Consider the following 24,515-nt stretch of genomic DNA (forward strand, 5'->3'; position numbering starts at 1 on the left):
TCAACCGCTTTTTACTTTAAAAATACTAATTGGACATAACACTGGAATGAGATTGCCTGTGAATTTGGATTAAACCATTCCAGGATGCGCAAAAATGATGTCCAATTGAAGTTTTAGGAAAGCCTCGCCTCTCAGATCAACAGCAGATTGACTTCTGCCCCGTTAGTAACAACAGCTGTGAGTCTTCCCGCCAGTTGAAGGGAAAAAAGGTGTGAAATAATGGTGTCAGCCAATCACAGCATTCTAAAGGTAAGAATTGATGCTTATTTTCTGCGCAGACCCGATCTGCGCAACCTGGCAGGCAGCAAGGAACTGCAGCATCCTGCTGTTTCCGAGCTGCCAGCTCCTGAGCCAGCTGCAGGGGGCATCATCGCCTCTGCCCGCGGAGATTCCCTAATCTCACACATGCTCACGCACATGCACAGACCCCCCCCCCCCCCTCCTTTCAGCCAAACTCCCAGGCCAGGCAGCGTCGCCATACGGAACATCCTGCCCTCGACGGAGAGGGGGAGGAGAGAGGGTGCATGACTGTGAGTGAGGAGAGGAAGGAGAGGAGCTCTGGCGTCTCTCGGTGGTAAATGATAAGGCTCTGTGAACGCAAACTCCCAGAAACAGCCTGGAGAGAAGCAGGGGGGGAAAGGAGGCCGCGTGGAGATCGCAGGTGACCGGGAGCGTAAAGTCCTGGATTTAAGCGCCCGAGCAGAAGGACGGATGGTTGCGCGGACGGGCGGCGCGCTCTGAAGTTGGTCAGACTGCCCGGGCACCGACACCAAGTCAGAGTGAAATAGCAACAAGAGAAGAGCCTTCGCCTGTCCCGACCCCCACCCCCTCAGCCTCCACCTCCCTGAAGGCAGCGGCGGCTCCGGGAGGCTGTGCCCGCGCACCTCTACTATGAAGCTGCCTTTGCTGTTGGCGCTGACGGCGCTGCTCGCCGGCGCTGCCACGGTAAGCATCCGATCCTTTGTTAAGTGGTGAGCACGTGCGCGCACGCGCGCGTCACAGTTAATGGGAGAGCGGTGATCGGCAGGAAAGCTACACTCGACCTACATATCAGCGCTTATTGGCGGACCGCGACCCCCGTCAGGGGGTCTTCTTGACCCCCCCCCCCCACACACAGTTTTTTTTAAACTCACACAGGCTTTGTGTCTCAGTGTCGGGCATGTGTTCTCCACCTCCTGGTAGGTTGTGTGCGCGCGCTCTGCGCGTCGGTAATTAGCGCGTTATCTCTAATTGCGCTTGATTAGTAGTCTTGGTTCCTCGTGTCTGCAGCCAGCTCACATCCTGGCGTTCATTTGGGAAAAAGTGGGGGTGAGGGCAGCCATGCAGCAACTGCTTTAACACACTTTATCACCGGCAGTGGCAGCACGCTGCGCGTAAAATTTGCGCGTATTTGAGAAGGAACGGGTGGATGATGTCCGATTCCTTTTGTCCGGATGCCAGAAGACAGGGGTGGGGGTGGGTGTAGAGGTAGTGGGGGTGTCCCCCCCCCCCACATACACACACCTTCCTGCGCGGGCCTAGGTGTGCTAATGCGTGCGCACCTCTGCGAAAAGTGGGTGGGGTAACGCGAAGGTAACGGCGATGCGGCGCACCAACGACATCCTCGATGGGAATGATGTCATCGGGAAACGCGAGGAGCTGATTAGGAATTCTAGACAACCCCCACCCCCAGTTTCACACACCTCTCTTCCGGAAGCGTCCACGCCCACCACCCTCAGCACACCAAGCCCACACCTTCCGTCACCCGTGAATCCATATTTATCCCACAAACAGGGAGGAGGAGGAGAGGCTCGATCGCTGAATCATTCAGAGAAAACCGGAACTAAAAATAATCAAAAATCAGATCTAATTTTGAAAGGAACACGTCTAAGAATACATCAGTAGCTCCAAAAGAGGATGTGTATCTCCTGTCATCTTAGGGACTCATTAGTTTCAAACCCAAAGTCAAACTCATAGCTGTTCCTGAAGGACTGATGTCACATTTGAGGATCCCACATCTTTTCAAACCTAACATTGTGTTTTGACCCCATCTGGAGATGACAGACTAACCAACATTTATCCCTTTTTAAACTTTTAGCCTTTCAGACTTTTCTGCTCTTGGACATAATCAAACCAACAGTTGGGGTTTTCTTGCCGGTGCCATGAAGCTTCTTTGCTGCCGCCCTTCGACATCTCACATACTGATTAAGACTAGGTCAGTCGGTTGAGAGCTCTGCCAGAGATCCTTGGCTCCCGGCTGACCTAATCTGTCTCTCGGCGCTTAGATGGAGACAGGTGTGACACTGAAATAAATATAGTGTTTGTGCGCGGCCAAATGCTGGGATTACTCTAATAGAATCGAGCAGTTGAATGGTTACAACTTAAAAAGTCTGGAAACAAACAAACAAACAAACATGCGACTTGTGATTGTGTGCTGAAAGGTTCTTGGCTATAAACGAGTTTAAGTGTGCACTCTGAGCCATCCCGAGTGTCCTGCCTGTGTGGGTATTTCCTGTCAGCAGATTTCTGACATCATCTCCATGAGGCTATATTTTACACGGGAAACTGATTTTCCCACAGACATCTGTGGCCCCGTGAACAGCCAGTGTATTTGTGCGTGCGTCGTCCTGCCTCCATGAGAGCCGGGACTGTCCATCTGTCTGTGTGGGCTCGAAAACAGCCAACATCCGCTGCCAGAAACTTGTTCTCGCCGGCCCTCTGCCTCTTGAGAAGTGCGTGTTTTGCTGTGTTCTCAAGGATCGCGTTTAACTTGAGGGATGAATCAGTGTTTTGTGTCTCTTGACGGCAGACAAAGCCTCCCCCGTAGAAGGATGAGGAAGGAAAGAAGGGATCAAGAAGGGGGGGGGGGGGCGGTCGGAGAGGCAAAACGAGGTGGATTGAGGGGGGAGAAAGGAATCAGAGAGGCAATTTGACACAGGAAGTGGGTCCTTCTTGCCCTCTTGGATGACAAACTCCTCTCACACACAAATGCGCGTTTCAGCAGGTAGAAATTCTGCTTTCAGGTGCATAACGGATGGCTGAATGAATGGGAGTCCCTTTCCAGTGGGTGGAGGAAATAAGCAGATCAGGGTTAATATCCGGAGTCTGGAGTGAAGAAAAAAAAAAGTCTACTGTCCTTCAACTTTTTTATTTATCCCTTTTACAATCTGGGCACCCAATCACATGGGATTTAGCAGCATTTTAATAAAAAAAAGCTCCCAACTTCTTTAAAGTAGAGGTTAAATGTAAGGTTAAATCTTTAGTAAATGAGTTCTGGTATAGGGAGCTGGGCGTTGCAGACATAAGAGAACAATAGAGGCTCTCTTCATGCAAGATATTTTTACTCTGAAATGCAAAAACCCAACAGCAGCATCCTGTTGTTGTCAGGCCGGTTTACTTGAAAATTAAAGGGGACTTGATCCATGATTACCAGTGTCTATGCAAAACTCAGCTTAGCTGGTAAACCCGTGATAATCAGCCCCCCAGAGATCTTTGGGACCTTTTGTAAGCTCCCGTGTTAAGCTGCATGCTAATAATTTAGCAAAGACATCTGACCCTTGTCTGAATTCGTATTAAGAAGTTTGTGGACTCCTGCTTTTTCCGGTCAGAATCACATGACCAGGAGCAGACGGACATAAAGAGGTTTTCCTCATTTGGCTAAATGAAGCTTTATTCATTCAGTTCAGTCAAAAGCAAAGAAGTTAGTCTGAACAGTTGGATCTCCTGCTTGTTTTCCACACTAAAAATCATCACCTGTGTTGCGTTTGACGACATATAAGTAATCAGAGCATCTCTTCAATTCAAGAAATCAACTCAAGCATCCCAGCAAGATGGCTGTGATTTGTTGTTTTCATTACTTAGCTGTGTAACTGGTTTGCAGCCAGGCTTTTATTGTTTAGATTTGGAAGCCGTGGAGACGTTCAATTGGTGTTTATGCTTCCTGTGGACGAGAAGAACATGGGCGTAGCTGTAGAGGAGTAAACCACTGAATGTCTGTCAGCAGCTAATTGATTTATATTCAGACTTAGACTGAGCTTATGGATTTTTTTAAAATTTAATTATTACCTAAAATCTGACCCAACTAAACCAGTATGAAGCAGAGCAGTCAAGTATTCAAATAGTGTTTTGGCTTTTCTTTAATGTAGAGTGAAGCACTGTTATGCTTTCAGTTTCCTCAAGGCAAATTGTAAATTCTGCACCATGAGGAAGGTTTAAAAAAAATTAACAATTATATCAATTTTTACTTTATGTGAGGTTTAACATTTTTCTTCTTTCGGCAATAAACGTTTTTTGTGTTTAATGGAAGGAGCCCTGTGATATGATGTGAGTTTACAGTTTAAATCCCAAATTGCATGAAACTAACAAACATAAAGGTTCTTGATTGAAAGGGCTTATGCTATTATGTTAGCAATAGTTTAGAGGGGGCTTCCTGACGCAAAAAGACTAACGAGAACCTGATTTCAAACCTGTGACCTGCAAGTGACCACTACTCCACTGCGCCATAGCATCTGCCCACGTGAATGACGTGAAAAAACAGTGATAATGATTAGACATCAAATAGTTACAGCAGTTAGTGGTTTGATGTTAAGTTGGTGTTTTAACCGTTTTGCATCGGAGCATTAACTCCAGTGTTGACATACCTTCGACTACAGTAACTTAATTTACACAATTATTGTAAATCCAGCGAATTCTGAAACAAAGAAAAGCGGCTTTGCGCCGTTATACAACACTTTACGTTAGTAAGGTGTCTCACACAGGTGCAAAGCTTTTCTCTGCGTCAGAACCAGCTTATTTTCGTTGATCATGTTGCCAGTCAAACAGTTATGGTATGTCAAAGAGCGTGGGTTATTTAGGTGTCGGCGGCAACATCTCCTGTGTTAAAGGGTAAATAGAGCAGCTCTGATTGTGTTTTCTTAATCCACTGATCCAGTTCACATCCCAACGATATAGGATAACCAGAAGTAATCAGATACATCTGTAAATTAACTTTAAAAATGCAACATTTAAAAAATCTTGTTCTAGATTTTTGCATTATCTGATTTATCATGGAGAATATGCACACGTAAGGACCATAGACATTTACACAATGGGCAGACAATGTCTGACATCAGTTATTGGATTTTGCTTTGTGAAAACGAAGCATGAAGTGTAGTTTCCTCCACCCAAATCAACAATGTTCCAAAAAAAGCAATAAAATGAGATAAAGAATATTTTTTTAGGCTTTGTTTAGTTGTTGGTCCATCCACCTTACAATTACAAGTTGTCATGGATAGAATTTAAAGTCATACACATGCAAACGAAATAGACACCATGCTGTAAATATGTTTATTTTGCTGTAAAGTTTGACTTTTTAACATTGGAGTCCATGGGAGCAAGTTTTGTCTTATGAAGCCAGCCTCTAGTGGTCTTTTGAAGAATTGCAACATCAAGGGAGACTGTGTCTGACATCTGTTATGTAATTTTGTATTTTGTTGACACAAGCGCAGATATAAAACTGCACATGGACGCATACACAGCTAATGTTTAGCTAATTTTTCATTGCCAGATAATTGATGTTATCAAAGAAAATACATTCGATTTTTTTTTTATTTACAAGCCACGTTAAAAACCAAATACGCCAATTTGAACTCAGATATAAAGATATGAAGACTCATTTTAGGGTTCATTTAGATTTTTCATCCCTTTTGTTTGAATAAAGAAGGGAAAAGTTTCACCTTTACTTGGTTTGATTTTGCACCAAATCACCTGGAAACATCTGCACAAGTGTTACAAAGAAGGAGAAAAAGCTAGTCCCGCTTGTTTTCACCTCTACTGGAATGTTGTCACTACAACTTTTTTTAATGTTTATATTTGTTATGTGATTTGTGCAGATGGACGTCTCTTACTTGGAATGCATGTCACTTGTTTTCTGTGGTCTGTTTGCATTCACACTGTAGTGAATCACAACAGATTTCACTTGCAAAGGAACTGAGATTTGTGCTGGTCAGGTGTATAATCTGAGGAAATGAACCCAGTGTGAAATGGAATTCAGTTAATATGTTAGGATTAATTTAAGTTATATATTCTTCAAACAAAAGTTTTGAGTTTTAATCAAGCATCAGTTGGGTCTTGTGGTGTTTGAGGAAACTATACATTTGTTTGGTTGGTCAATTTTCATGGGAATTGCATCTATAAAGTGTTACTCTTTGGCAGAAAACAGCTAAACGTTGCTACGTTTTAAACTTTCTTCTTCTTTCTTGTATGCACTTTTCTGTTGTTGTTGTTGGTTTTTTTTGATAAACCCATTTACTTTTTCCTTTAAAGTTAGATCAAAACCATGTTTTTTCCCTCAAACACACAGACAGATGCGCTCTGATGCTCAGATAAACATCAAGACTAAATTCTGGATTTCCTTCTACATACTGGATTCGCACACACGCTCAGAGTGGCGGTGTGCAGCAGCGCTGTTGATTCAGTGAGTCAGAGGGAGACGAAGAACGCTTGGAGGTGTTTTTAGGTGGGTTAAAATAGGCCATAGGCACAGTTAGTGTAAAAACTAAACACACACAAAGTCTATATTGCAGTAATTGGGCAGCATTGTGCAGACATACTCACACACACATATTCTCTAGAGGGGGGGTTTGATGAATACCGAGGCAGGAGGAGGGAGGGAGGAAAAGGAATGGAAAAATGGGAGGTACACAGACCACAAGCTAATGAGGAATGGCGAAGAAGTGGAAGTAAGGATGGAAAAATATTTGGGGTGATTGTGAGCAGGGGATGTCAGCCAGTAGGAGAAAGGGGGGGGGGGGGGGTGTAGAACCATGGGAATTGGAAAAAAGATGAGGTAAGGAAAAGAAACCCATAGTGGGACAAAAGACTGAGAGTGATACTGATGGAGAGAAGATGGTCGATACTGAGAGGGGAAATGAGAGCCGGATGGTTGGGATGACGACGAAGGAATGAAGGGATGCAGAGGGAGCTAGGATGGAGGGATTTGGAAAATCGCGAGGGTGGAAGGGAGGCGTGCGCTGCTCATTCCCAGGGGACTGTGCTCTACCTGCTCTCCATGGCCGTCGCCATGACAACCACCATGGCTGCCTCTGTCACAGCCTTATTGTCCTCCTCTCCATTCTGCTCCCTCTTTATTTTTCATTCCATCTTTCATCCCTCATTCACATGTTTTTCACTGCCATCTCTGCTGGAGGTATATATAAAAAAAAAGATGGCAGTTGAGTTCCCTGTTCTACAGTAACGAGGGTGTTTGAGCACGCCTGTACGTCCTATAACAGGACTTAAAATTAGAGAGCATAAACCCGGTGCCGTCTCAAAACCAAAAAGCATTCTGGGATCTCTGTGTGTCGAAGCGTCTGCTATAAATAAAGTCCCCTAGAAAACGGGGGGGGGGGGGGGGGGGGGGGGGGGGGGGTCCTTACCGCTAACAAAATGTGTGCGAGCCGGTGTTACCTTCACACTGAGCCGATCACTTCTAGCTTCATTCATGCAATTATTCGCTCTTCCTTCCCTCTCCTATCGTCTGGGGTTACCATGACTTAGAGGTAATTGTATTGATGGGTGGGGTTATGCGGGACTGTCCAATGAAGCTGTTGGGATGTGCATTTCCTGGCAGGCAGTTGATAAGAGCAGTTTGAGGCCTGATAAGGTCGGCCTTCACACTCCTGACTAGACTCTTGGTGATGCTGGCCCTGGTCTGACCTCTCACACTACACTCTGCTGCCTTCATCCTCTCCTCCTTCTGTTGTTTAGTCTGTCCATCAAATGCCTAATGAACAAATTTTCTACAAATTTACTCTGGCTAATGTAATAGATTTAGAAATGATAAGAAAATGTTGAAAAAGAAAAACAATACATTTTTTTCTTAATAAAATAGAAAAGAAAGACAAATAACAATATATAACTTTAACAATTTTTTAAAAGTCATTTAACGAGTGCATTTCAAGGGATTATCTTCTGTAATTTGATGTCTCTTGTAGCTCATACATATTCTTTTCATACAAATCCAAAGTAAAATGTTAAAAACTTTTGACCACATAAAATTTAAGATCTTAGAATTTAGTGTTATGCTGTATTTTTGGTGACTTCTAGTGTCATAGTCTAATCTGAGACAGATTATTAATCACATCCAAAATCGTATTTATTTAATCCAGATAGACACAGATTTCCCGAACGCCCCCTTCCCCCTTGCATCATTCTGTGAAGATCTATGGCTGTATAGAGTGCATGTAAATGAAGTCAAGCAGGGAAGGGGGGGGGGCATCCAGGGGGAGTTTCATTAATGTCTTAAAGGGAAGGAAATGTAAAGGAAGAGAAAAATCAGCCATGTCCATTTAGTTTATTGGGCCCTGAGAAAAGGCATTTTTTAGGGTTCAAAATAAAAGTCTGCCTTGGTTTTGGAATGGAAAGTTTAATGAATCGACATTAGAATAATTTCAAAATAAAATCCAATCAGTTCAGGCAGTTGAGTATTTTTTTTTTACAACCCTTGACTTTACCAGCTTTAAATAGCTAGAAACATGAAGTAAAACCTTTATTTTAAATCTTTAGGATTTCCTCCAATTTTCAATATAAACCTATGCACTCAGTGACAGGCAAACCATAAACATTTCACTTTTTGAAAACCTCACTGCATATATATTGTGGCTAAAGTCTGTTAGAGGAAAATCGTGTTTTTTGTGTTTTTAACGTTTTCTCATAGCATTCTTCTCATGATGGAGGACATGCATGAAGAAATGTAAATTGTGTTTTGGGGTTTTTCTTTATTCAAATCGTGCTAAATCAGGAGCATAAGAAAAATCGCTCACCATTTTTGTTTCAGCCGTAATGTTGGGTTGGGAGAGTGAGGGGCTGTCAGCTATCAGGAGAGAGTGTAAACAAAGGGATGATGGGAAGTGTTGGCAGGCTTGCTCTGCATGAAGAGTCCCGCCCACAACTCAGAGCAAATTTCGGATGAACTGCCGTTCTGCAGAAACTATGTCCTAGAAAACGACACCGTTTTTTAGATTTTGCCTAAAATAAAGACGTTGATGACTACTGGGAAAACTTTAAAAATAGATCATAAGATGATTGGCGCAAGACTTTAACATACTTTTCCTGTTTAGCAATATTTTGGTTTTAAATCCAGCCTTCAAGCTTCAAGTCAACAAGGAGCTTCCTGAGCAGTTCACGGGGGCGTTGACTTCACAAAGGTGTGTTCCTACATGTTAAGCAGCCTTCAAAAGGGTGATGAAGGAGCACACGGAGGCGGCTTGTGCAAGAAATGCTGTGTGCAAATGGCACGTGACTGTGTGTGTGTGTGTGTGTGCACGTAAATAATTTAGCTCTGCGTCCCGACAGAGGAGCGAATGAGGTCAGAAGCTCATTGCCGCACCGTTTTTCCTCTCTCCTTCCATCTGGATGGTCCTCCATCGCTGCAGAGTCCTGCGTTTACTCTGCATGTCTTAATAAATGCGAACTTGGTAAAAAAACAAAAAACGATGAAAAAAGATCCCCTCTCTTATCTTTACTTATGTTCCCCCAGTTATCAGGAAATCATGAGGGAAAAGCATCGATCCAATTAAAGACACAGACCTGTTTGTGTGGGTGTGCTGTTGGAATGAAGCCCTGAAGCTAATGAGTCATGTGTGTGAGTGATAGTGCAGGTTTTTTTTTTCCCATAGGGCTTCTCCATAAACGCCTGTACACACATACACACACGGCAGCAGGTGATTCATTCTTAATCTTTCATTCCAACAGTTGTGGATTAGTCCTAATCTCACCCACAGAGACTGAGGCCTGAAAGGCCGACGGACGCCGGCGTGCACACATGTGCACGCTTTGTTTGTTTAGCTGTGAGGGAGGTGATAATAGTTTCCCTTGTTGGACTGACTGTGGCATTTGTGTGACAGGACATGAAGTGACTGAGGATGATACACAACAGAAACTGGCAGGTTACACAACACTAAATCATGATACACAACAGGAGGAAGAGGAGGATGTGTTCATGAAATATTCAATTTTTAAGTTTTTTTCCGTATTGATATGAGTAGGTTTTATAACTGTTTTTGAATGAAGGCCATCACGGAATCTACGAAAATGTGTATAAAGGGAATCACCCCAAAGAAATATTTCACATTTTGAAATAAAGTTGGTCGAGAATAAACTTAACACTCTAAAGCTACGGTCACACCACCCTCGGCAAAGCGTGTTCAAACGACCACTTCCAGTGAAAAGCCTATGTGAATGTGCATGAATGAGAGTTTCGGGCTTCCACATATAAAAATTTGCTATGCAAGTTTCCACGACCGTTTTTGGGCTCGATGTACAAAATGTGACCTTTGACCAATCAGGGACTCGGATTTGGAAGTGACGTATGGATGACATCCCCTTTGATTCACAGAAGTGCCAACGGTTTGAAATTTTAACCAAAACTTTCATATATCGAAATAGAGCTGTGAAAAAAATACCCTATAGCAAGATTCGTGAGATTTGCACCGCTTCGACATTTCTCACTAAGCCTCTCTTAGAAGTGATGCACTAGCATCGTGTGGTGATAGCCAGTGTGAACACCAGATACTAAATGCACGTTCTTGAACACGCGACACATGGCCGGTGTGAATGTAACATCAGAATGAAAACAGCAGGGCATAACTGATTTTTTAATGAAATAATTGAAATACCATTGACATTTTTCAAAATAAAGTTTGAGGTCTAAGTAAAAACAAAGGTTTTTTTAAGGGAAAAAAACTCAAAATCAAAAAAGAAAACAATTAAATATTGCCCAAAGGTTTACGTAACACTGTAAAACAAACAAATGAAAAAAATCAGAAAATTAAAAGGAACTATTCAAAGTCCCAGTGTAAAAGCGTGCCCAGTTGTCTTTTAATTATGATTGTGCCAGATTTAGCCACAGAAAAAGAAGGCCTTTTCTCGAACAAAGTTCTGCAGAAGTTGAGTTGACGGCCGGACTGTTGGTGTTTTTTTTGTCTGTTCCTGATTCACAGTGGTTTGAATTACTGGTAGACATATTCAGAGAAATTTTGAGCTTAATTGAGCACAATATATGTCCTTCATGAGAAAAATAGCACAGGAATATGTTAAAAATACCCAAAAACACAAGTTTCATTTGAGTGGGTCTTTATTTAAGACAAATTGTCAAATTGTCATTTAAAAGGTTTTTTTTCCTGTTTTTGTTGCTATATTCTCCAGGAATAGAAGCAGCTTTAAATATTTTGGTTCACTTCCTAAATATAATGGTTTCCCAAAGCATCTGGTTCACTTTTAGCTGATTTGAAATTGTGCAGAGATTGTGCAGGAACACCTGGTGTTACACAAAAAGGCTTCCAGCCGGACAATCCCCTTGGAAAAAAACTAGCTAGGTGTGGCAGCAGATGTGATTAGATATTGTGTGGAGGAGCAGAGGTGTACAGAAAATGAAAGGGGAATGAGGCTGAGGGCAATCACAGACAGCAGTAATAGAGAAATGAAAAAGGACAAGGTGTTGGTTTCAGTGCAGAACAGAGAAGCAGGTGGGTGAAAGCGGTTGTGTAGGGGGAAAAATAAAAAATTAAGAGAATTTAAGAGGCAGTGAAATATCTAAAAGCAGAGGAGCAGAGAAAAATGAAAGAAAGCTAGCAACAGAAGATTGGTGTGGCAGCAGTGACAGAAAGGCTAGTGGTAAATGCAAACCTGTAAAGAGCTTACAGGAGTTGAGGCGGATTGAACCGAGAGGACAACCTGGATGGGATTATGAGACACAAAGAGAGGAGGGCTGGAAGAACGAGATAGTATCATAACCCTTATATTGCCTGTCCTCAAATTACCTCTGGTATAAAGACGTAGTTTACAAGCTGTACATTACCTCTAAGATAAGTGTCACAAAACTGGCAGAAGGTTGGTTCCAACTGCATAAGGTTTATTAGCTCAGCTAAAAGTCTACAAAGCTAAATCAGGGTCAGGCAGACTGGGGTCAATAACGAGCATGAGAGCATCAAAGAAACGATGAGAATAGTCAGGATCCAGATGAGATTCGGGGCAGGCAGCAGGCAAACAGAGACAAAAGATGAAACAGGGTCAGAAAATCAGGTCCAAATACAACGCTCGGTAATGCAGGCAGAGTGACACAAACAATACTTCACACTGAGTGAGGCTCAGTCATTAAGTGTACTGTGAGTGATTTGCAAATGAAAGTCAGGTGTGTGGCATCCAGAAACTGTTGCTGGGGTTGCTGGGAGATGAAGTGTATTTAGAACTCTGGAGATGGTTCCTGTCGGTGACCAGAAGGGGAGACAGAGCTCTGACTTCTGAGAAAAAGAAAACACCTTTGATTGTCCAAAGGTGGGGAAATTCACAAACTTTAATGTGAAAAGAGATACGATCACTTACATTGCCTGCTGGTAAAAAGTTGGTAACACATAGACTGTATACACATATGGACAATTGGCTCCTTTGAGGCTGATTTAAAGCCCGGTTTTGCATTTTTTGTTGTCACTTTTGTGGCCACAAATGATTCAATCAAACCCTTAGAGTGCCATAATAGATTTATATATATATATATATATATATATATATATATATAAACCTTCAACGTTGTAATGAAAGTAAAATCCAACTATTTAAATAAACTAAAGTTTTAGAATAAAGGTTCAAGTACATTCGTTTTTGTTCTTTAGTTTGGCTATTTACCACAAGAATATTGAGATTAACTTGCACTTTAAGGAGAAAAAAAAAGCTCCTAGAGGTTAATTTGTGAACTGCTCCAGTGTGTTTTGTTTTCAAAAAGGCTTCAACTGCCAATGGGGTAAGAAAAAAACGTTTTACCAAGAATTCTTTTTAATTTATCATTGAAAAACTTTCTTGATACGATTATAATTCTTGCAAGAAGGAAAATATTACAGTTTTTCTTGAAACAAGCGTATTTTTACTTTCTTAAGATTTAATAAAGAGGATATAGTATCCCTACACTGGTAATAAGCAAAAAAGTGGGCCAAATCACCATGACCTTTGCACTAACTGTCAAATAAATATCAGATAGAAGTCTAATAAAATAATATTGTAGAAACAATTTTCATATATGAACCATTTAGCCACAGAGGCATCAAAATGTTTTGAGACTATTAAACCTTTTGCTGTTAAACCTTTTGCTCTTATTTCCAATTCTGCTTCAATCCGGAAGTCAGATTTCTGAAAATGAAAAGATATTCTTCTGAATAAATACTCCTGTAGGAAAAAAAAACCTAATTAACTGTTTACATTTTAGGTAAAAGGCCATTTTTAATGTCTCTGCAGGGAAATGTCCCCTAATTTACTGGATCCTAACAAGAAACCGCAGCCATTTAGGATCTGTTTTATTCAATCAGCTCACATGATGCAAACATAAAATAGTGTCTACCACAAGACCCATTTACAGAGGAAATAACTCCAGATCTTATTCCAGCTGCCTTCTTCTCATGTTGAGTCATGGGTCCTAAGACATCAGAGCTGATCAGGATCTCATGATAAAAGCCTGATTAAGTCACAAGCATTCAGCTTTAAAGCAGAGACCATATGCTGCTGTCGCCTTATTCCGAGTTCCCCTCTGCCACCAAATCCTACAACTGGTTTGATCAGAGTTCAGTTTCATGAGCTGTTTAGATCTCTGCTGCATCAGTTGGCTATACCAGGCTGTCCCGGCGACGCTCAACGTCGGCTCCAACCAAAGACAGCCAGCAAATGAGAAGCAGGCAGGAGAGCAAGACCAGGTCAACCACCTGGAGTACCAGCTATTTGTTTACCCAGTCTGCGTTTGTGTTTAAGAGATGTGAAACTCTTGGCCTCGTCTCTTGCACACACCCCTACAAAGATTCACCTTTCTGATTGAAATTTATTGTGGCGATTGACGTTCTTTTCCTCTGTCTTCATCCTCGGCTGTCTTCTTCGGCCGTAACCTTTTTCTCCATAAAACTGTGCCTCTGCCAAATTGATTTTCTCTCCTGTCTTATTTGGGTGCTTGTGCAGTTGCATGACAGTCATTAGCCTGATTATACAAACTGTTATTACACAAACACACACACAGATGTTGCCTCGTGATTCGAATTCCCTGTTTATCTGCAGAAATGTGATGCTTGTCATCCCGTTTGTGCGTGTTTTTGATTTTGAGACTGAGACCATTGATCAGTGTTTTTGTGTGTTTGTGTGTACTCGGCTCCCTTCACAAGCACACACACACACACTGTGACACAAAGGCATCATGGTTTGCGAGGAGCTCTCTCACACACAGCAACATTTCTGAGCGCTTCTGAAAAGTTCCTTAGAAACACAAGAAAAGTTGCAGCCACAGGCACCACGCCCTCCCACTGGCCCTGCAGAAATGGGCCTATTGAGCAGGGCTGTAATCACACTTATGCACACACACACACGTACACAAATCTGCATTCCCCCTCAGTCCTTGTCCTCGATCTCTCCAGCACTTCATAGAAGTAGGCACTAAAGCTCAGGCATTGACCCACCAGTTAACCAGCAGCATTCACTGCAACACTTCTCCAGCCAAACATCAATGCACTCAAGAACACACAAATACACACACTTGGCCACTGGTACACCCTAAAAGACAAAACACACACGCCCCCTCATAAATGCAATAAATGTACTGCGATGCATTGTTAAGTGTGGGAGTGGCATCAGGATGTCAAGGCATTTTTGGCAGCAGGGCAGTGACACACACTCGCACTCTAACACAAACCTGCATGTTTCATGAAGTCATTTATAATAGAAAAGGATTCCACGCGGGGAAGCTGTGTGTGTTGTGTGTGTTTTGTGTGTGTGCACTTAGAGATGTGGCCTCTAATCCCAGTGGAGTGTCTGATTAGTGTAACAGGTGGGTCTTACGTAAAGATGTAGAGTATCCCTCCTCGTCCTGAGTGGATCTCCACACCAGTGTGTGACAGTCTCACAACTCCAGTTAGTGAATGGCATGGCTGCAGGTCAATGTCACCCATCATAAATACAAACAAAACGCGTTTTCTTTTGCCTCACGCGACTTCCGCTGTGGCTGGTTTTGTGTGGTCATTTCATGGTAGACCCATCACCCAAGTGACTTTATCAAAAATACACCAAAGGAGCAACTGATGCGTCTGTTTTCTTATTGTGATAAAAAGAAAATTAAGCCAGGTAGTTTCACATGGAGGAGTGGTGCGCCATAAAGTGACTGATTCCTAAGAAACTCTTTTTCTGCAAATTACAATCCATCCTCTTTCTTATTCTCATTAACAATTTGGTAAAAGGACACTTTGTCTAAAAAAACGAGGCGCCTTAGAGTCAAAATACCCCTATTGAAGAAAAGTCCCTGTCGGTGATAACTTCCTAAATTTCCTAAACCCAAGGTTTAGTTTCAAGACGAGCAATAACGGTTCTCTAAAACTGTCTTTCTGTCGTCCCCTTTTCATAAAATTTATGACATTTTCAGGTAAAGTACTTGATTGTTTTGGGGGTTTTATGCCCGCTACACCTCAGCTTCATAAAATTATCCTCACCGAGAGACACGGCTCACAGAAAACCTAAAAGATTTGCTCATAATAAAGGGAACCTGAGTTTTTCCAATTGTTGAATTGTGATTGTAAAGACAGTGATGCACTTTTTGCAGGTAAAAGGTGAAGTTGGTTAAAGGACTCTGCGAAAGAAATGACAGTTTCTTGATTTTCTTTTCCTTGAAAAAAGAAAATGATGGAAATGAAAGGTCTCATTGTGACCTTCAAACGGCACATTGGCAGTCCTGAGAGCCACTACTGGAATTTAATGAATGTAAAGTATTTTTCCCCCCTTCGTCTGAGGAGCCAGTGACAAGAACTGTCAGGAGCATCTGTCAAATGACCACCTTACTGTAAACATATAACAGACTCTCCTTCCACTTCGAATTTAGCTTGTCATGAAGTGTCTCCGCCTGACATCCCATTAAAGCTGTTAGTCAATTTAAAGAGATCCATGTGCTTGAATTATCTGCACAAATTAGCAGTTTGGCATAACGTTTATTAACTGTTGTTAAAAATGAGGGTCAGCATCTTTTCCATGTTTCTGTCTGCGGGGGGAGAATTAAACACATTTTGTTCAACTCCCCCTTTTTTTCCTCTTTGCTCTCCTTTTGTGGTTGCTTCAGAGTTGCACTTTTGCTTTGCAAGGTTCACATTTTTTTGCTGTCCTCAAAGCAAAGATTTTTATTTCAAACTCTATTCGAATTTAATTATTTAATTGTTTAACGAAGGACCAGAAATCTTGCAGGTCTTGCCTATGATTGGCACCCTGCTCTTCTAATATTGCGATATTTCCATCCGATTTGCTTTGAAGTCAGAGATCAGGCATCGGCGTGGAATGTGAAATTGGTTCTCCATTGGGGCCCCTTGTATCTTGAGGCTGTCTGCAATTGCATGCGTTGCCTGCCCCGCTGTGATGCCTACGGCTGGTACCAGTAAGAAGCTGTTGCACAATTCTGGCTTACTTGTTTCATTTTGTTTAAATCTTTTTGTGCTGGGAAGGAAACTCTAAAGCTGCTGTTTGCCCTTCGTAGTCTGCCATTAGAGATAAAAGCCATACAAGAACAACACTGCAGGTGAAGTCTGCAAGAGGTCAAACTGTGTAGTTTCATAATAAACCAAATATTCATTTATTTTGTAAATTACAAAGATGAGATTTGTTTTGCCAGGGGAGCATGAAATTAGATGTAAATGTTGATGTTAGTCCGTCCTACACCTGATCTAAATCCAGATTATAAATTTGAACACCAGGCATTTGTCACACGTTCAAGAATGCGTTGACCGTAGGTACTTTTAGATGGCATAAAAGTAAATGGTGTATACTTATATGCCGCTTTTCTACCTTCTTTTGATGGCCCAAGACACTTTGCAGTTAAAGTCCCATTTACCAATGCACACACACATTCACACACTGGTGGTGGCTCTGCACTGGCCAAGTACTGCCGCCACCTTCCACCAGAGGCAAGTTCAAGCCCAAGGACACTTTGACACATGGGTGTGCAAGGCGGGAATCGAACCTGCAATATTACAATCATGGGTCGGCCGCCCTACCGCTGTACCACTGCCGCCCACCCACCATACGGCAGCATACGGTGTTCACACTGGACTGTCGTTACACAATACTGGCGTATGTACGAGGAGGAGGCTCGTGCGATATGTTGAAGCGGTGCAAATCTGGAGAATCTTGCTCCAGGCTTTTTTCTTTCACAGCTCCATTCTGATGTATGAAAGACTTGTTGTCACTGCAAAAACTGCAAGTATTAATTTCTCTTTCAGGCTCAATTTTCAAACAGATGTCGCTTCTGTGAATCGCAATGGATGGCATCCATACGTCACTACCCAATCCGAGTTTCTGATTGGTCAAAGTTTAACTGGTTAAACTTGCAATGTGCATTCGATGGCGTTTGGTACAAACTTTGGTAGTGGTGCGTAAACAAAAGAGTTTTGAATGCGTATGCTCAAAAAGTGCGTTAATGAAGATTTTTCATTGGAATTGGCCACTTGACCGCTTGCTGCTAAGGCCGGTGTGACTGTAGCACAACCTACATTTATCCTTTAGTATCTTCTCTTTCCTCTTTATTCAAGAAAGCATTCTTTGAAGCTAATTTGAGTCCTCCGCCATGGCTTGGTGCTGCACTGAGACATATTTATGGCTTTACCAAGCTGGAAAAACAAACTAAAGTTGATGTAATCCCAGCCTTCCAACTGTTTCTCAATGGGCAGCAAGTGCATCCAATGTATCTGTGACTGTGATGAGATGGGGGGGAGGGGGGTGCTTCACAGATTTCCTGGCTGCTGCCTCTGTGCTGCACGAACATGTTGACAGTTTCTTGCTCTGTGGTTCCCATTCCTTGGTCACAGTGAGCACTCATGTGTGAAAAAGTTGTGCAAACACAGATTTTTTTGTTGCATTTTTTTGCATTTCTGTACATCAGCTATTTTCTCCTAGAGACGAATGGTGGACTCTGGCGTATCTAAAGCTTTTTCCGCTTTATCTTTAAATGTATATTTGGTGTAGTGATGCTTACTCATAGGCATCCAGAGCTGCTTCTCATCTTTTAAACCTCTAATGAGTGTAAACTCTCTCAGTGGGAACAAAGACTAACGCCTCCTCTGGACCCCCTTGCTGCTTCTGCTGCCTTTTCTGTAAAGCATCACTTTACTTAAATGTGAGATTAACAATTAAACTTGCAGCCATTTTACTTCATTTAGTACCTGATATGAAAGGCACAGAAGAGCAAAGCTTGCTTGATTATCCTTCAGTGGAAGTTGAAGCTGTAGGACAGATGTAGAAGAAATATAGGCAGGGAGGAAATGTTTAATGTTGTAATTTGGGAGGCTGCGGCTCGTAAAATCCTGACAGCTCATGCTGTGGGAAATCTTTTACGTGGGTTTTAGAATTAGTAGTTTCACATTAGTTGGAAGGAACTTATCTTATTACAAACAAACCTCCACCTATAAGGAGGCTCAGACTGAAGTGGTCCATATGATCTGAATACAAGCAATGATTTAAAATGAACATTTCCCTGAGTGCTGAGATCCGGAGGTGTACATTAAAAATGGAACTAAATTAATGAAAAAAAATTAATCCAACAAATCCTAACGTAAGAACGCAAGTTTAGATTTTTCATGTCCTCAAATAATTTATTTGTGTGAATTTTTTGCATTTTTCCTGAAAAAAAATGATTTGTCTTTTGTTTTTTAAAGGAATTCATAATTTTACTGTTGAAAGTTTAAACCTTTTTTTTTTTTAAATTAAGTATGAGAAAGGTTATTTATAGCAACCAAGCTAACTTTATTTAAGAATCTAAATTTTCCAAATAAATTTACCTTTCAATTTGCTCCAAATTGTAAACTTTTGAATAGTAAATCTTTTGATTTCTTGGACGAAAGTTTTATTTAAAAAAAAGGGCAAAATAATTGCACTTACCAAAAGCTCAATAATTAAAAATATCCAAACATGTCTGAAGTTTAAAGAAAGTTAGTCAGCAATAAATTTTTTTAGTACATTTGGCTTCTTAAATTTTAAATATTAGAAAAAAAGTTAGCTTGAAAAATGTGTTAATAATTTAGGGGAAAAAAAACGTAATAATTGTTAAAAATGCTAACAAACTCAATTTAACTCCCAAAATCTTAAATACACTTTATTTCCACAATAGGAAAAGGCTAAACGTATTTAGGAGTTAGAAAGTAGTAGGGAAAAAAGTATCCTAAAAGTCGGGATCCTTATTCAACACTAACAAAATTATGGGGCAATTTATTGCTATACGTGAAAATAAAATTATGTTTGATAAATGCACAAATATTCTTTTGTTGATTTTTTTTTTTTTTTAAATGGTTCCATTTTTCATTGGATTGCTATCTGGTGCTTAACAAAAAGAGGTGCAGACTTGCAATGCCATCCGATAATGCCAAAAATACTTTTTCGATCAGTTTTATCTTTTCGCACCGAGGCAGACTTGCTCTGTTCATTCATAAAAAATGGATGCTGTTATTTCCCTAACAACTGCTAACATTAATCCACTACTGAAGGATAAATATACATGAATCTGCACTTGTGCAGGGATCTGTTGTCTTTCAGGGTCATAAATCACTTAAGCAGACTGAGACTGGATCTCCTTGATCCTTTTGTCTCTAGTTCTTACAATTTTTTTTAGGGGTCACAGGAGCTCGTATGACATCATTGCCACCAGATACTGTCTCGACATGCGGCTGCCTTCGTCTATGTGTGTTAGAAGGTGTCAGAAAATGCATGAGGTGTGTGACTGACTCTGCACAGGCCTCCTGAGCTAATCTCTGCTCAAGATGGCAGGTGTCTTAACCGGGTCGTCACCTGGTAACCTGCGCATACACACCAGCACATGCCGGCTGCCCTTTATCTCTCACGCATCGTGTCTGAATGAAAATGGGCTAATGTCCAGCTTGGCCGCCTGCCCGGTTAGGAGAAGAGGAAGAGCAGAGTGGGGAGTGAGATGATGCAGAAAAAACCTGAAGATCCAGGGGAGATTGGAGGTCACTCCTGAGAGAGGCTGGGATCAACGCAGGAAAGAAAAGCAGGGCGTGTAACAATGAAAACGGTAAATAGGCAGCAGAATTTTCCGTGAGCGTGCAAGTAGCCAGAGGGCTTGTGCCAATTAGCCTGACCCATCCCAGGTGGAGGGATGCACTGCTGTCAGCAAACAGCACGGCTCAAATGCTGCGTCTTATCAGTGTAGGTCAGACTGTTCCGGAGTGAAGCCGCCACAACGGCTGCTGTGAATCAGAAGCTGCTTTCATCCACAGTCGGTTTGGGTTCAGAGAGGCCTGATATGTGACCCATAAGCATTATTTATGTTCATTTTAGAAGCGGTCAACATCTCATCCTGGTGACAGGTCTGTAGGTTTTGTGAAAGCTGCTGTTTGGAACATTTGACATCTGTGTTCCCACAGGACGCCCACATGAAAGTTAAATTATTAACTGGACCCATAGTACAGACAGACGTTCCTTATGTGATGCTCGGATATGAACAAGTTCAACACAGTGGAGCTTGAATTATTAATAAAAACACACACATTGAGAAATATCAGGGGGTTGACATCAAACTAATCCTTATGGGCTGCAAAAAGAGGTGCAGTTTGAGGACCAACAGGCCATTTGGACACACCTGCTCATTTTTTTTTTTTTTTTTAGTATTTTTATTGACTTTTAAGCATCATTTTTAACAAACACAAACATTGCTCAGCACAACATTGGTCCACAATCGTGTACATTTCTGCAGAAGTGTTTTCCAAATTAAAGTTCCTTTTTATACCAAGGCAAATAAAAATAGATAAGACAAGTAGCAAAAAAAAATATAAAAATAATAATAATAGAGTCAGTCCACAATCACGTTGTTTAGTATTGAAGCAATAGTGAGACTGGTAAAGCAAAGATAGGGGGTCCACGTTTTCATGAAATCACTTTTAGTTGAGTGGAGCAGACAGGTCAAGTACTCCAGAGGAAAGAGTTCAATGATAAGTCTATGCCAGTTTGCTTTGGATGGAGGTTTGTCACTGATCCATGACAGAAAAATATTTTTACGTGCGGCATATGTTAGGATGTCATACAATCTGCCAGACGTAGAGATGACTTTATCGTCCCTATAACCCAGCAGCAAAGAAACCGGATTCAGGACCAGGGCTGTCCCTAATATTTTTTCCATGTCCTCCAAAATGTCTCTCCAGTATGATAGGATTTTAGGGCAGAACCAGATACAGTGAGAATAAGTTCCCAGTGAGGATTTACATTTTAAACACATAGGTGACATTTGAGGGTTCATCTGATGTCTTCTGTTTGGAGAGATTTGCAATCTGTGAATAATTTTATATTGTAAGAGCCTGGCATTATTACAAACAGATATTCGTTTTGTCTGGTTCCAAATAACATTCCATGTATCCTCATCAATAATCACACCCAGATCGGTCTGCCATTTCTCTACTGCTTCTAGTACAGTCAATGAATTGGTCTGATTTAGAACATTATAAAAGCATGTGATTATTTTTTTACCAGGATGTGTGAGCAGTAGCTTCTCTAGTTGTGAGGGCGTAGAATCGGAGGTCAAGGTTGTTTTCTTAAATATAAAATCCCGGACTTGTAGGTATCTAAAGAAGTGACTGTTAGGGAGGTTATATTTGACACGGAGCTGTTCAAATGAAGACAAAGAATTTCCTGTAAACAGATGAGACATATTCTTTATCCCCTTTTGTGTCCAGATGTTGTAACCTGCATCAATCATGCCCGGCTGAAACTCAGGGTTGCCTTGTATAGGAGAAAGAATAGGAGTTAAAAAAGACCTCCCCTCCAGCCGCCTGGCCAAGAACCACGCCTTAACTGTGTTAGTGATTATCGGGTTGTTACCACACAGATTTCTAACAGATTTCAGATTTTTGCAGGACAGAAGGCCAGGAAGTGAGCAGTGAGTCTGTGATTTTTCGAGGCCTAGCCAGACAGATGTGGGGTCGTCCCTCACCCATTCTGCCACAAATCTTAAAATAGATGACAACTGATAAAGTCTGAAGTTGGGTAAATCTAGGCCTCCTTTGGAAATGGGAAGATGTAATTTTGAAAGTTTAAGCCTTGGTTTCCTTTTATGCCATATAAATTCACTCAGCCAACCATTGAGTAACTTTAAAGATTTGTTGGAAAACAATAATGGGATCATTTGTAAAGGATACAATAATCTTGGTAGCACATTCATCTTAATTATTGATACTCTACCAAGCAAGGAGAGGGGAAGCGGGTTCCATCTTTCAAGGTCCTTTCTAATAGTATTAAGAAGAGGTGTAAAGTTAGCCCTGAACAACTGATGAAACATGGGAGTGATCTGAACACCGAGGTATACAAATCCTGATAATGACCAGTGGAAAGGAAATGCTACCAGTGTGTTTGTTCTACTTTTGAGTCTGCCCATTGGCATGGCTAGGGATTTGGAAAAGTTAATTTTGTAGCCAGAGAATGTTGAAAAATGCTGAATAATTTCAATGAGTCTGGGGATAGAAGATGGGGGTTCTGTTACATACAATAATATATCATCAGCATACAATGATATTTTATGTTGAGTTCCGCCAGCAGAGACTCCCCGTATTATCAGGTCTTGCCTGATGGACTCAGCTAAAGGCTCTATTGCCAAAGCAAATAGTGCAGGGCTGAGAGGACAACCCTGACGTGTCGAGCGATGCAATGAAAAACTGTCAGACCTACAGCCATTTGTGATAACTGAGGCCAAGGGGTTATTGTACAATAACTTAACCCATTGTATAAATGTTTCCCCTAAATTGAATAAATGTAGGATATGATGCAGATAAGGCCACTCAACGCGGTCGAATGCCTTTTCCGCATCTAGTGAGATGACTAGACTGTCCATATCTTGCACTTGACATATATTAATAATATTTAAAAGTCTTCTAATGTTATGACTGGAACTCCTACCCTTAATGAAGCCTGTCTGGTCCTCTTTTATTAAACAGGGCAGGACTTTTTCTAGTCTCAGTGCCAAAATTTTTGATAATAATTTTAGATCCTGGTTCAGCAAGGCAATAGGTCTATAACTAGCGCAATATTCAGAGTTTTTACCTTTTTTTAGGATGAGTGTAATATCCGCTTCTCTTAGTGACTGAGGGAGAGAACCAGAGATAAATGAATGATCTAGCATTGCCAGAAAAGGTTCTAGCAGCACATGATGGAACCCTTTATAAAAGTCACAAGTTAAACCATCTGGCCCAGGAGCTTTACCTGACTGCAATGCTTTAAGCGCTAAAAGGGTCTCCTCCTTAGTAATAGGAGCATTCAGTTCAGCTTTTTGAGTCTCAGAGATATTGGGGAGAGTCAGGCCTGAAAGGAAAGACACCATCTCATCTGAAGCTCCTGGATGCAGATCTGATTCATATAGTTCTTTGTAAAACTCCTTGAATATGTTATTAATGTGTATATTGTCAAAGAAGCGATTGCCAGTAGCATCAACAATTGAAGTAATAGTTTGAGAATCAGACTGGGCCTTTATTAGATGTGACAAATATCTGCTAGGTTTGTTTCCAAACTCATATAGCCTCTGCTTGGAAAAAAGAAGGGCACTTTTGGCCTGCTGAGTTAGCAATGTATTTAAAGCGGCTTGTAAAGCACATTTCTCCTGTAATAATAATGGCTCAGGTGATTTAGTTAACACTCTCCTAATATCCTGCAGTTTTCTTTCAAGCTTTTGTTGTTGCTCTATCTGTTTACGTTTTTTAGATGCAGAATAGCCAATGACTAGGCCCCTGATAAACGCCTTAGATGTTTCCCATAGCAATGAGGGATTATTGCTAGACTTTGAATTGATATCAAAGAAAATTTTAAATTCTTTAGTAAAATATGATGTAAATGTCTGATCTTTCAAAAGGTGCACATCAAATCTCCACCTCCTACTCCTTGCAGAAATACAGGTAACAGTCAATTCTAGATACAGCACTGCATGATCACTAACCAAAATATTTCCAATTTCACAAGAAGAGACTTGTTGCACCTGAACTTTTGGAATAAAAAAATAGTCAATACGAGTGTGGCATTTATGAGGAGGAGAGTAGAAAGTAAACTCTTTGTTAGTGGGATGAAGGGTTCGCCAAACATCAGCTAGACAGATTTCGTCGCAAATGGCAGAAAGGGCTCGTGCTTGGTTGGTTGGGGGGGAGCTTCGAGAAGGATATCTATCTACCAAAGGATTAAGTAAGCAGTTAAAATCACCTCCTACTAGGGAGATGGTAGAAGATAATTCAGAGAAGTGAGAGAATGTTTTAATCAAAAAATCAGGGGAATAATTTGGTGGACAGTACAGATTCATAATAGTAATTTCTTCACCTTGCAAGACACCTTTGATGATAACATACCTCCCATATTTATCTTTGATACAAGTCTCAATCTGGAAAGGAAAATTCCTATTCATAAGTATGACCACCCCCCTGCTACTGGTTGTGAAAGAGGAAAAATAGACCTGAGTAATCCAGCCATGTTTGAGTTTCAGATGCTCATTATCATTGAGGTGTGTCTCCTGTAGTAATGCCACATCC

At 41.3% G+C, this 24,515-nt stretch overlaps 1 protein-coding gene across 1 annotated transcript in view; it reads left to right on the forward strand.

The window, feature by feature from the left end:
* The first annotated feature begins 274 nt into the window (after positions 1 to 274).
* Positions 275 to 24,515, forward strand: part of sdc3 (syndecan 3) — a 43,217-nt gene continuing 18,976 nt past the window's right edge. Inside the window, exon 1 of the mRNA XM_004074185.5 lies at positions 275 to 945. Within this exon, the coding sequence (XP_004074233.1) occupies positions 892 to 945 (54 nt within the window). The 5' untranslated portion in view covers positions 275 to 891. The remainder of the gene's footprint in view (positions 946 to 24,515) is intronic.

This window comes from Oryzias latipes, chromosome 11, assembly GCF_053564925.1.
Source record: "Oryzias latipes strain Hd-rR chromosome 11, Olatipes_Hd-rR_3.1".
NCBI classification, from domain to species: Eukaryota; Metazoa; Chordata; class Actinopteri; order Beloniformes; family Adrianichthyidae; genus Oryzias; species Oryzias latipes.